This window comes from Haemaphysalis longicornis, unplaced genomic scaffold, assembly GCF_048455015.1.
Source record: "Haemaphysalis longicornis isolate Haplotype H1 unplaced genomic scaffold, Haemaphysalis longicornis Haplotype H1 scaffold_5, whole genome shotgun sequence".
In the NCBI taxonomy this organism is placed as follows: domain Eukaryota; kingdom Metazoa; phylum Arthropoda; class Arachnida; order Ixodida; family Ixodidae; genus Haemaphysalis; species Haemaphysalis longicornis.
Genome location: NW_027526385.1, coordinates 190041543 through 190055449, shown reverse-complemented (window position 1 = coordinate 190055449; position 13907 = coordinate 190041543). Strand labels below are relative to the sequence as shown.

Sequence of the window (13907 nt, the reverse complement as noted above, 5' to 3'; positions counted from 1 at the left end):
AATGCATTAAAAGAAATTTTAAACATTCATTACTGAGTATTGGAATATTTTCATTACAGAAATAATAGTGATTAAGAAGATGTCCGAAGATATACAAACTCGTTTTCCCGGAAGTTATACAGAAACCAGTTTTTTTTTATTTTTTTTTTTTGTTGATTGTACCTCAAATGCCCCGAGTAGGGTTATTACATGAGGGGTGGGCAGATACATCAGTTAATAAGGTGATCGATTAAATCCTTGAATTTAGTGGGGTCGGAGTGCTGGATGGCATCGGTGGGTAAGCTGTTGCAGTATTTGGCTGTTAGTACGAAGAATGAGTGCAGATGGGCAGATTTACCGGCTGCCGGAGTATAAACAGCTTTTGCATGGCTAATGCGGCATGACGTCCGGTCGGCGGGTGTGATAGCAGATAAAGGAGGCGATGCCTGGTAGAATTTATGAAAAAGGCAAAGGCGAGAGGTTTCTCGTCGTGAAGCTGTTTTAAGGATGGCGCGGCCTTTGAGGGCAGGTACGCTAGTGTAATGTGAATAGTCGGAGTAAATGAATCTAATCGCACGGTTTTGAACGGCTTCAAGTATGTACGTATGATTATATTGAAAGGGGTTCCAAATTGCGCACGCGTACTCTAGCTCAGGCCGAACTAGTTTTAATGTAAGCTTGGATCTTTAGTGATGGGGGAGCAAGTTTTAGATTTCGTCGAATGTAGCCAATTGCACGGTTAGCGTTGTTAAGAAATATGCACTAGGTGCGACGACCAAGAAAGATCGGACGCTAGATTGATGCCTAGGTATTTATCAGTGTTGCGGAGTTACGAGTCCGGAATTGGAATGAATCCGGAATCATTCCACATTCTCGCGACCCCGGAATGGAATGGGAACGGAATGGCGACAATACTTCAATAAATGGAATGGGAATGGAATTAAGCGCCTTTTGCCCGGAATGGAATGGGATTGGAATTACATGTATTTTTCCCCAAAGAAAGCGCACTTTTCCTTCTACGCGCTGTTTTTTGTCAATATATGCAAAAATACGCAAAAGATTCCACCAGCCCAAGTTCAAACATTAGTAAGCAGGAGTATTGAATTTAACAATAACGCAGTACTGTTAAAATCGATTGGCTGATTACAAGCACGGTATATTTAAAAGCAGCGATTCTACTACAATTATGTCCTTATATACAGCGCTGCTACGATGTTCGTCGCGATTCTCCGCGTAATAACTGCGGCTCTAAGCCGTTGGTATCCGTCGTGGGGAACTACCGCGACGGCATCCCCAGCTTTCCCTCCCACCAACTTCGCCTTGTGATTTTTTACCTTGGCGGCGCCTTCGCCCAGGCTGCAAGCACAAAAGGGTGGGGATGTCTCCCCACTCTTCACTTTCGTTTTTTGCGTCCAAAACCGTCGGTGATTGCATCCCACCTCGCCGTCATCGGGACGCTGGCGCGGTGCTTGTGTTCACTGCAAAATTTAGCATATCAGCTTACGCACCAACCCCCCTCCTCCCCCAGGACCTTTTGCAATGCTGTCCCTCCTGTCTAGACACTCGGACGCCTTTACCCGAAGCAGCCTCGACGAAGGCCTAAAATATTGGTTCAAGAATCCACCCGAAACAGGAGGGCCCATGTATTAGGAACTGCGGTCACACCTGCTCCTGCAAGCTGCACGCTGCAAGCTTTGTTCCGAAACGGTTCCGACCTAACGGAAAGCGAACGCTAGCCACTTTCCCTTGCTTTCCCGACTCGCAGGGCAGTTTCCGTTGTAAATGGGACGTCGACTAACGTGGAACGCGTGTTTTCCACGGCACCCATTTTAATGACAGACAGCGAAGCGAAACCGGCTCTCAAACACCTCTTTTTATTTAGCTCGTTCGTCAAGCGCAACACACAGGCACAAGACAACTGTTTTATTTTTTTAGTACTGATCGTTGTAGCAGCCGTCATTTACACTTCGTGTTTTCAGAACTGAACGGCGAAGCGACCATTTCGCTCACATCATTTTGTTACGTAATTTTGATGAATGAAACCAAAATAAACTTTTTTACAACCTTTCACGGCAGCCTGAGACCTTTATTGCAGCATATGAAATTCACGAGGAGAGCTAATTGCGCTGCTGAGCACAAGGTCGTGGTTCGATTTCCGGCGGCGGCGGTGGCGGCCGCTTTCCTGATGGAGGTGAAAAGCAAAAACGTTGAGGAATTAGAGGAATGGAATTGAACTGTCCGGCCATTCCCGGAGTGGGAATGTGCGATGTTCAGGCATTCCGAGGAATTGAAAGGAATGGAATTTAGGCAACTTGTCATTCCCCGGAATAGAATTGGAATGGAATGGGGATGCCCATTCCGCAACACTGGTATTTATAGGAGCGAACAGAAAGAATTGCGGAACCGCAAATGGAATACGTGATTGTTTGGTGTGACTGCTTGCGGTGAAATGAGATGAGTGCAGTTTGTTTAACGTTCAGGCGTATTAACCATGTTTCGCACGATGGTAGAATGAGCTGTAGGTCGGACCGAAGAATTGCGGAATAGGATGGATGACGTATAAAGCGGTATAGAACGCAATCATCAGCGAATAATCTGATATTGAACTGAATGTTAGTAGGAAGGTCGTTAAAGGGACACTGAAGTGAATATCTCAAGCTCACGTTTTTGCTTGCACTGTGTAGACTGGCTCAAATTAGCACACTTTTCATTGTTTATCCGGTTGACAAATCGGTAATTATTTTACAAAGCGCGAAAGAAGAAAAACTACCATGCGCGGTTTGCGGCGGCCGCACAAACTAAGCTGTGACGTTGGGAGGAGGGGGCGCCATGATTGGACGATGCCCAAGGTTAGCAATCAAACAAGTTTCGGTTTCGGTCTGTAAAACAACATGTTTGACATTCGATGGTGTCGTTGGATGGGCATTCTCAATATCCCAGTTATCGTAGTACCGCGCTTCTGCGATGTTGTCGGCTGTAAAATGCATACGATAAGCCTCCCAGGATGGCTTGGAATCGTAGCATTCACTATCTGAGGTCTACGCAGTGCATGAACGCCCACCGCGTCCCCCCAGACGCTCAAATGCATGCGCTTTTCCCCCATATTTGGAGCTTGCCTCGCTCATGCCTGTATCGTAAAAAGCGTGTTCGCACCAGGCCAAGGGTCTGTTGATTCTGGCCTGTGCCCACTGCCCGCAAGCAGTCGGTGCTTATGGCAACAGCACGCCAACGAGAACTCGCTAGCGCGGCAGTGCCAGCCTGCGCGAGTTCTGTGGACTAGTTCATGGAGCAATGAACGTTGCGGCCCAAAAAAAGGTGAACACAGTATAGAAAACATCGGCGAAAAACAAAAAAAGTTAACTCATAAAAAAAAGCATGTATCCGCGGCGATTCGAACTTGTGACTGGCAAAACACTTGCGTTCACATACTTAGCACGCCAGACGACTAGGCCACCGGGGGCCGCTGGCGGCGATGGAAAAGATAAGGTATATAATGTATAACCAGTTTACACTTTTATTTAGTTTTAGTATTTCATGCAGCTTAGGTGACTATTTGTTGTATTGCGCTCGTGCAGTAAGCGTCCCCCGAGTTTCCACAATAGCTCACGTCTCGCAATTGCATTTCGTAGAGGGGAAAGCGTTCGCAGATGCGTAGTCGTGCTGCTGACCGCTCTGCTTGTTCGCCCAGCGCAAAAAAGTGCTTCCCGCACCCTAGTTTTACGCTGTAGGGTAAAAATATCCGTTGATTTTATTTCCTTAGTACCTATATTGACTTCGCTCACTCTTCTCCCCCTTCAAGAGGCCTTATATTTTCCTACTGGCGTACCAGTCAGCGAAGCGTCGCATGTGCGCTTGTGCAGCGCTTGTGTGAAGCGACCTTGACTTGGAGCTAGATACAGTGTACAAACTAACGAAGTAAATAAAGGCGCATTCTTCCATTCCCAAACGTGTTGTGGCTTGGTTTCAACTGATCGAGCGAATTGCGACGACCCGTCGGCGGCCGGCGGACTAAACGGTGGGCCGACTGACTCGGTCGCGGAAGGTCGGCGAGCCGTGCAGTAGCGCAGCCAATTGTCAGCTCCTCTCCTGCTGACGTCACACTAAAACACCACAGAAAATGGGCGAGCTTAAAGAGAGGAGGACAGCATTTTCGAATTCATTTTTCTACTAAATAAATTCGCGTAAACGCACACAGAGTGGTCGAAACAGGGCCCAGGTACTCCAAACTACAGTTTGCGCTCGTAATCCCGCATTGTGTACAAATTACTTCAGTGTCCCTTTAATGTAAATCAAGAATAGCAGAGGGCCGCGCACACAGCCCTGCGGAACTCCGAGGAGAACGGGTAACTTATCTAAAGCAATGTTGTTGACATAAATGAACTGTTGGCGGTTATTCAAAAATTCATGGATCCAGTCGAAAATCTGAAGGTTTAAATTTAGGCGGGAGAGTTTTAAAAGCAAGTGTTTGTGTGGAACTTTATCAAAAGCTTTTTCAAAGTCTAGGAAAAGGGCGTCTACCGGTGTGTTAGTGTACATGCTAGAGCTGATATTATTCACAAATTGCGCAAGTGGCGTGTCACAGGAAAGCTCTTACAGGAAGCCATGTAGGTGATGGTGGAAAAATTTATTGGCAGTTAGGAATTTTACAATGTGGTAGTGGATTATATGTTGCATGATTTTCGAACAAACACAAGTTAATGAAGTGGGACGGTAGTTACTATAGGAATTTGAAGTACCTTTTTTCACCACTGGGATAACTCTGCCCACCTTCCAGTACAGCGGCACCACACCACATACAAGTGACTGCTGAAAAATGTGCGCCAAAATGATACTTGTGGCATGTTTTGTGTTTGTAGTATTTTTGAATTGATTCCGTTGATGCCAAAGGACGATGATAGTGACAATATTTCTATACCTTTCAAAATTCCATTAGGATCAAACACTAACCATGGCATGATGTCGTGGTCGAAGAAAGGGGTGTCAGGTAACTCACTCAGAGGTTCTCTGGTAGAGACAGATTTGAAGGTTTTGTTAGTGATTTTCCGACGCTGGAGTGTGATTGGCTCCCAGGAAAAGTTTCCGTTACTGCCAAGGCAAATGCCTCTCTCAAAATACCCGTTACGCTATTGCTTCCGACGCCCCGTGTCACAAACTCGAGCGCATGGCGTGTAAACGTATGGTACATCTTGTTCATATTATTGTACAGTGCCTAATTCTCGTTACCCATCCTGTCCGATTCATTGAATTCTCTTTCGATTCACCTCCGGAAAACCCTGCAACTTTCCTGATCGAAAGTATGATAACTCCGCCAAGTCGCCAGTAAGCCGTAAAGAAAATAACCAAAATAAGACCTCCGCGCGTTGTGTGTTGTTTTTTTTTTTGTCTTTCCGCGCCCGTGCGGTTGTAAATAGAGAAGCGGTGTCAAGGCGACGTAGTTAAAATTAAACGTCGTCATGTGACAACGGCTTCTGCTCGAGTATACGCCGCCATCGGCGATCCCCACCATGGAGGACTCCAACGTACTCCGGACGGCCTGGCCTACGTTGAAGCATCGCTTCATGGGTAGCCGAATCACCTCAATCAGCGGTGCATCATCCGGCCCGGACGATGGATATTGTTAGACTTTGTCACTTGTGTACATCGAGCTTTTCTTTTAGTTAACGCCTCTACTTCATAATATCTATTGTTAACGCTTCTTGTATTCTTTTCTCGAACTGTGAACAGTCTAGCATTTGCATCCGTTTCTACGTTATTCTCGTTAACGTTTGATGTCCTCGTGTGTGTATCGTGTTTTGCCTGGTCACATATAAGTATTTCTGTTTGTTTCGTTCAAGCCTTTGTCTCATTCTTACCGCTCTTGTCGGCGAAAGCCGCACATCAGACGGCTACGTGCCCCACTCGTCACCTGTGCCCTGTATGTTCGGCGGGGTTGTTTGCTCGCACGAGTTACCTGTCCGTATCTTGTGAACAGCGCACACTCTTAATTAAACGGTGACACCCCGCTTATCCGCTCCATGTTTTCTTTGATGTAAGTGAAAGCATCTTGCAGCTAAAATGTTTGCTGCATTTAGCAGCATACAGAAGCCTCTCATTTGTTTGAAACCGTTAATAACACGAGGAGAAAGCGAAGTATTGTCTGAGCAAACTTCAGCTTTCCTTCATGAGGAAGGGAATTCAGCTGTTTTGGATACCATTTTTTAAAGATTATTGCCTCTCAGTTTACTTGGTCTGTAGGTCTATCTATCAATCTATATATCTGTGTCTGTCTGTCTGTCTGTCTGTCTGTCTGTCTGTCTGTCTGTCTGTCTGTCTGTCTGTCTGTCTGTCTGTCTGTCTTGCTGGCTGGCTGTCTGTGAAGCGATTCAGCCACCCGGCCAGAGTGAAACCGAAGCTGCGCAATAGTCATATACCCACAGCCAAATGTAAACGTCTAATTCCGGTGTCATTGTTCATATTTGTAAACATTGTTGAACAAGAACAGGACATTACGCAAATAGAAAGCAGATAATCAATACCTAAGTGATATTTACAGTGTTCTTTCGTAAAAAATATAAGTATTATTGGTTTTTGCGAGCAAATAAATTACTACATCAACTGCAGAAAGCCGCGCCAGCTGTGGCTCGCGCTAAAATAGCTCCCTGCGGCATTCAAGAAATCATACGGCAACAGCAACGAAGGGTTCTGCTGGATAGGTTCTACGTTCTGTTTGAAATACTAGGGGACTAGGGCAACGTGGTTCTATAATGTAGTAGGCTGCCTCGATTCACGCGCGTCTCCGTCTAATGGCACCGCTCGCATCGAGGTAGCGACGTGGAGCTGTGGAACGGAGTAAATTTAAATTGACTTGAGCAAACTTCTAGTGTGTAATCATTGGAGGAACGAGACGGGAGTGGAACAGCATGAGAGATGAGAGGAAAGCGAAGGGATGCATTAACTTTGCTCGGAGTTCAGTTGACTATCGTCTTTCGTCAACATTTCCAATGAAAAGAGCAGATACGAGGCCATTTTTTTCATGAGAGACTTTTCTATCGACTACTAAATTGATATGCGTATTTTCGTGACTAAAAGTGCCGCTGTAGTGCCTAAAAGGATTTTACTCTACCCTCGCTATGGCGTGTACTGCGCGTGATAATGTTCTTGCTTGAATAAGACGTTACTTTCGTTCTTGCCTGAAAGTTTGACTTCGCTTTCCAGTGAACGTTTCGGCGTGCGTGACGGTTTAACTGAATTTTTAGATTTAACCTGTACCTGGAGATGATACGCACTGATTGCCGAAATGCGAAGGTAAAGAACATACTGAATATAAAGAAACAGGTCTGACATGCAAATGCCAGAATCGTGCCTGTTCTGAAGAAGGCGTAATTGAGGTACTTTGGACCAGATTGGCCAGTGTGCATTGAGATACTTTGGACAGGATTTACCACTCTGCAAGCATTATCCCGCTACAGTTAGAGCCATAAAACTTCGGAAGCGCGGAAGTTGTCGTTCGTTGTAAAAAATGTGTGTATAGCTCTGGAATCACTGGGGACTCAATTTCACATCACAGCATCCTACTATGCCATTTAGCCAGAAGTCGTATCTGAAATATTGTCGATGTTGCTTATTCTTACTGGCGATGGTAGTTATCCCGATCCTGCGAAAACTTGTTTCGGTTACGCGCAGGCGTCAATTCTTTGTCACAATTTACAGGGTACTGCGTGAGACAGCTAAGCAACGAACAAAATCGCCGCAAGTTCAGGCCATTCCTGACAGCATGCTTCCTTTGTTTTTATATTTAGACAATTCTTAACGCCAAACTTCCTTTCTTATTCATTTTTTAGCCTATTATGTGGCGCTGAGGCAGACAAAAACACTTTTGCATACGTTTTCAAATGCAACGAAATACTAAAGTACGTAAAATTTCGACGTTACAGGCACGCCTACAGATCTATAGATAATGCTTTTTCTCGAAAGACCATGCGCTCAGAAGCAGCCTACTGCAAAACTGAGGAGCAGAACAAGAACGGAGTAGACTCTTTAATAAAAGAAGGTGCGACAACTAAAGTAAACACAATTGCTCACCGTGATGCAGAAACACAATGAAAAGGGGAAAGTCAAAACGACGAGCATGATAGAGAAAGCAATCAGGATCGCATCACAACCTCCTGGCCCTCTTGCTGAATGCGCTGAAAACGAAAAAAACAAAAACAAAATAATTGACTCTGTCGTCGTTATTGCCGGCCTCCTAGCCAGTCGTTACCTTTACAAACTACAAAGTAAATGAAAACAAGTGGGATGGGAAGTTTCATTAGGCGTATGCTCCAGTAAATGCTCCAGCGTTACAACGCTTACCCTGTACTGCGGAGTGTATAAAGCACTATACGCCTAAACACTCCGTGAACCAAGTGACAGCGTAAATACGAAGAGATAACACACCATTGTTCCGACTGAGGACAGAGTTAAGTACATAAGCTCAAAGAAAACTCCGGCTTTGGAGATTCATGCTTGGAAAAGCTCCGTCCAAGAGCGGAGTTACAGGGCGAGCCTCTCGCGAGGTATCAGCGCAACGTTAGGGCAGCCGTCAAGATGGCCGGTCCTGCAGGCGGATGTGCAGCGAGACAGCGAGCTCTGATTTCGAAAGCGTGGCATGCCGCTTGCAGTTTGCAAAAAAGTGACGACCTCGCCGCTTAAAGGAGCACTGTCACGAAATTTCTCGCTTTCAGTTTTTATGCTGTAAAGAATACCTATTGGCCCAGTAATTACGAAAATCGAACCGAAAGCCATCAGCCACCAAGACAGAATTAATTATAGCACGTTTATTGCAACCAGTTTCAAATTTGGTCGCCGCGCGGGAAAATGGCCGTTCGAAGGCCAGCCTGCCCAGCCTGCAAGCGGGCCAGCCTTACGTCACGGTCTCACCCGTGACGTCCGGAACGTTCGCCGCATCGTCTGCTACGATTGCACATGGTCCGCACTCGCCCGCACAGTCGACATTACGTCTGAATCGTCAGACTCGGATGAGTCGCTGCCACCCGACAGACAGAACAACTTTATTTGGCCAGGCGATTAGGCCGGCGATGTCTTCGCCGTCGTCCGTTTTTTAATATCACTGCGGCTCGAACCGGCGCAGACCGTGATAGCAACAGCTTGTCGCCACTCTTCTAATCAATCTGAATGCGAAAAAGAAGTTCCACATGCGAGAAAGTAGATGTTAGTGTGTTCAAAAATTGTGCTAGGGGTTGTTATCAGCGCTGAATTGAAAAGTGGCGTTCAGATATTTGCCGCGATGGTAAGCCTAAGCTGACCGGCAGCGGAGGTTCGGCGCTCCGACCCAGCACTGCCGGCACCTCGGTGCGGCGAGCGGCCGAGAGGTGGCGCCACCTGCGCACTTGAATCTAAACAGGCCGCGGCAGATGTCTTGGTCACCGATCGTTGAAACGGAAATTATCGCCAAAATAAAGCTCCATTTGCGAAAAAGGGTATGATAGTGTGGTGAAAAGTTGTGTAAGGGATGGTCATTCGCAGTTGTACAGATACCAGCGATCAAATAGTCGCCACGATACTAAGCCTAAAGTTCCCAACTCCCAAGGTGCCCCGAGCAATCCCGAGCCCGCTGGCTTGGGCGGCAGTTCTTGTGGCCACCGCCGCGCACGAACTCTGTCCACGTTTAGAGCTGCATGTCGTCGCGTGGAAAATAATGCATCTTGGCGTCGTCGTCGATTTGCTCGGACACGCTTCCACGAGCAGTACTTCGCATTCCGCGAGCTTGCCATAGCACAACTTGGGCGAGCTTGGCGACGCGGCGGTCGCTGCGGTGCCGGTCGACATCGCGCACCACGCGTTGCCGGCACCGCGCAGTTTTCGGCACCAGTGCAAGGGAACACCATGCTCCGGCCACTAACTGAGGAGCAAAGATGTCGAACACGCAAAGTTTACAAGCATTGCTCCCGCAGCTACACCCACGTCTCCTGCCCAAACGAATACCACCGACAACAGCAGCGCAGGATATCGTTTCCGGTTCCGAAAACGACTATATGACGTCACCCTGATCCGGCCAGACACGCAGGCTGATGTTTCGTCACGCCGAAAGCGATTTCGCTAGTGCTGCCGATTTGTGGAAGCTTGCGACCTGGACAATAAAAATCGATTTTAGATGTAGATTGCTGCAAAATTTCTGTGAGGCATCTGTACAAACTACTGAAGCCAATTATATCATTTTTAGGCGTCAAAATTTGGTGTCAGTACTCCTTTAAAAGGCACGCAAGAAAGGAATATATCAGCAAGACCAACGAAAACTGCTCCCGGCGCATTGAGTGGTGCGCGCGTTCGCTTCGCGGTGGTGGAATCTGTCGGTGGGTGCTTGCGGGAGCACGAACAAGATACTTCAAGTGGCGATCGGATCAACAACAAGCTTATGACTTGTCGACGCCTAAAAGTGTTGCACTGTAAAGGCAACCAATCTTCCTACACTTGCTAGCAAGGGGGATGTCGAAAACGGTAAGGAGGCTTCCTGGCCTATACATTGTGCTTCGCTAGGTTCATACACGATATAGTCAGTAAACACGGAGATTTTTCTCAAAGCCTGTAATGCCAATTTTGATTTAAAGATGCTACCAACGGGGAATGTTACGGGGTGGTGGTGGCGTAAATGTGAGCATGTTTGCGTCTGGCTCCAATCATTTTCTAAGAGCGACCCGCCTAATGTCTTCAGTCTTTGTTAAACTAAGAGGAGTCGGCCAAAGAGACGCTGGTCTTTTCCGCAATAGCACCGTCGTTTGCAGTGCTCAGTTCGCATTTTTTTAACAGCGCATGGTTGTACAAAGTAGCTATACATGTTTTTTCCCTAGCATAATGCTGTCCCTCTTGCTTTATATCAATAAGATTCCTGTGATAACAATAAGTTTCCTGTGCCAGAAAGCTCTAAATGCGAAGCGGTGGTGTTACTTCAAGAAGACATCGCCCGCTGCGCCCTCCGTGACGCGGGGAGAAAATCTCGTCGTTTTCTGGGAACGTTCGCGAACGCTGTACCGCACACACCGAGGCGATTCCGCGCTCCCACTCTTCAGGGAACGTGTTTAAAAGAAGGGTGCATACGCGCACACAAAGCAAGTTGACTGGCTCCGAAAACATGAGCACCCTACGCAGATTCCTATGACCAATTCCAATGTCGTGATCTTGTTTACATTCTCATAGTTAAACCCCAGCTTCTTTTCTTATGGCTTCGTGAAATTTCTTCATTTTCGTCAAGTCTGAATGCCCTGCTTTTTTTTTTTTGTGAGTCCTCATTTTTTTGTGTTGAGACGACGTATGTGTGTGGCTTTACCGTACTGTCTGCGCTGTTTTGTATACAGTTAGCTTTTTCGTAGTTGTTTTTTATGACGTGGCTCAGCACGTCATGCTTGTAAACTGTGTTGGGAAATTGGTAATAATGGTACTCGCTAAATATTGTCCTGAGTTCCAATTTGATTTCCGTTCTTATTTTTAAATAAACAACACGGTGCAAGCAGGGAAGAGGTCTAACTTCCGCTTTACAATGTTTGGTCACTTTTTTTGGAATTCACGCTTATGAGTGAGTAGAAGCGGCGCAGAAGTGATGGGCTTACTTTAGAGCTGCAAATAAAATATTTCGGTGTTTAAACGATCCCAAGCTGCTATGACTATGGGGTGCGCCATAATGGAGGATTTTTGGTCGCCTGGAAATATTTCTACGTGGCGAAAATATCAACACACAAGAGTTATTGTTTTTCCCGTTAATCTGAAAAACGCCGCTGTGACGGGGATCGTACCACCATCCTTGGGCTCAGTAGCCAAACCCCACTGGACTACCGTATGTTTGGTAGGCGCTTATATTGTCCACTATGTTTCATGTTTCAACTGATTGGTATTTCATTTGAGGTTGATGCGATTTATACCTCGATGGGACTTAGGCTCTATTATTGTATTTACTCATCTTTCATCTAACTAAAGTTTGGGTTTGGGCCAGTTGGTTCATATTTAAACTGGGAAACAGCGCTTTAAACGTTTAAAGCGCTGTTTCCCAGTTTAAATCATCTTTCATATATATGTTTAGGTATCACCTGATGTATTTTCGAACGCAAATATTTCATGATATTGTGAATTTGACGTGCCCATACTGGGACAAGGAAATAAATGTCTATTCTGTTCTTTGGAAGTCTCGGTGCTGCCCTGCTGAGCATGGTTCTTAACTACTTCAGTACACAATCAAAAACACTTATTCGCGGCGGAGCTTTAGGTGACAAAATCTTCTGCCAGATGCTTAAACACGCCCTCCCACAGCGATGTTCTCAATTACATAAAATAATCCACCGAATAACGCGAGAAACTCCTCTCTTGAACGTAGTATTGGACAGCACAAAGTACTCTCCTAAATACCCCCAAAAGCTCCCCTCTTTGGTGGAGTAATAAGGGCGAAAATGCTCCGCTAAATGCCTGAAAAAGCTCCCTCTTAATGAAGTTTATTAGATACTCTGTCCTCGCTGAGTAAATAAAGGTACGTATACAGAGCACGCTAGAGGACAAGCGATTTACTTCCTGTCCGGAGTATTTCCCTTTAGAGTGTAGGTGGTGAATCTACAGATAGAGAAAACATATTTGAAGCGGTTTTCAGCGCCCCCTAGTGCTTATTATCTCACACACTTCCATTTGTTTAATCAATGCGTAATTAAACCTACACTTTTAGACAAAATGGGAGAAAATGATAATAACTGCAGCATTTAGGCCTCACTAACAGCATTTCGACTCTAAAGACCAAACGCTCCAAGATGAGAGCCGTCTGTAAAATTAACGGAGCAAAAGATGAACATGGGCTTAATTGAGACCAACCGAAAGACTAACAGCACCCTTTGATCCCGCAGCTTGCTGTTGCTCCCCCTCGCTGCGGCCCTTCTACATGTTTCGACTTGTTCGATGGCCAGCGGGAACGGACATGTCAAAAGTAATTTGCGGCTTCGGCAGTTTTTCCACATAAGACTATGCAAAATATCATAAATGGAAGAATTTACAAGCGTGTTCAAAAACTAGAGCCACATACATCGAATCAGTTCCAACGCATTGTCTGGACTCCAGGACACGGGGAGCTGGAGGGAAACGAGAGGGCCGACCAGGCTGCGTGAGATCTTACAAACCGCGCGGCTAACAGTTCTAGCCTTCTGCAGCCCCTCTCAAGTGGCTTTGGCGAACGCCTCACTGTTCAAAGAGGTGAACGAGCCCTTTTCCCCCACCCGGACAAGAATCTTTCTGTCGCAGAAGCTCAAACATTGAGGCAAATCCAGACGAAGACTTACCCTCACAAATCCCGGCTATCCTTAATGTTCCCTCAAATAAACGCAGATGCATGCAGTAAATACGGAACTCTTTGCAACCTATTATATACAACATGAACATGCCCTATCATCTGGCCTTGAGGAAATACCACCACAAGCATGGTCGCGCTATGGGAGGCACCTCTTGCCAGCTCCGAATTTGGGATTCAGAAGGACTTAATTCTTCGAAATCTGTGCCCCTGGTAGGAGGGCACCACCCCTAGGGCGATCGCGACACCTCCATTTTTTTCTAATAAACATTGCTCTCTCTCTCTCTCTCTCTCTCTCTCTCTCTCTCTCTCTCTCTCTCTCTCTCTCTCTCTCTCTCTCTCTCTCTCACACACACACACACACACGCGCACGCGCACACGCGCACACGCGCACGCGCACACGCACGCACGCACGCACGCACACACACACACACACACGCACACACACACACACACGCACACGCACACGCACACGCGAACGCACACGCGAACGCACACGCGAACGCACACACACACACACACACCAATTTGCCCTCTTTTTAGTGCACACGAACTTTGACGGCCGCTACTGAGGTTTGGCGGGGTGGCGATAGCGATGGCGACGGTGTGAGAAAAAACGGCGGGAAAAAATGGGTCG

General features: G+C 46.5%; 1 protein-coding gene across 1 annotated transcript in view; it reads right to left on the bottom strand.

Moving 5' to 3' along the window:
• The window catches only part of LOC144139561 (band 7 protein AGAP004871-like), a 62614-nt gene extending 54057 nt beyond the window's left edge, over window positions 1–8557 (bottom strand). Inside the window, exons 1-2 of the mRNA XM_077671861.1 lie at window positions 8311–8557; window positions 8041–8144 (exon numbers count right to left, since the gene is read on the bottom strand). Coding sequence (XP_077527987.1) covers window positions 8041–8088 — 48 coding nt within the window. The 5' untranslated portion in view covers window positions 8089–8144; window positions 8311–8557. The remainder of the gene's footprint in view (window positions 1–8040; window positions 8145–8310) is intronic.
• Window positions 8558–13907: the final 5350 nt, after the last annotated feature.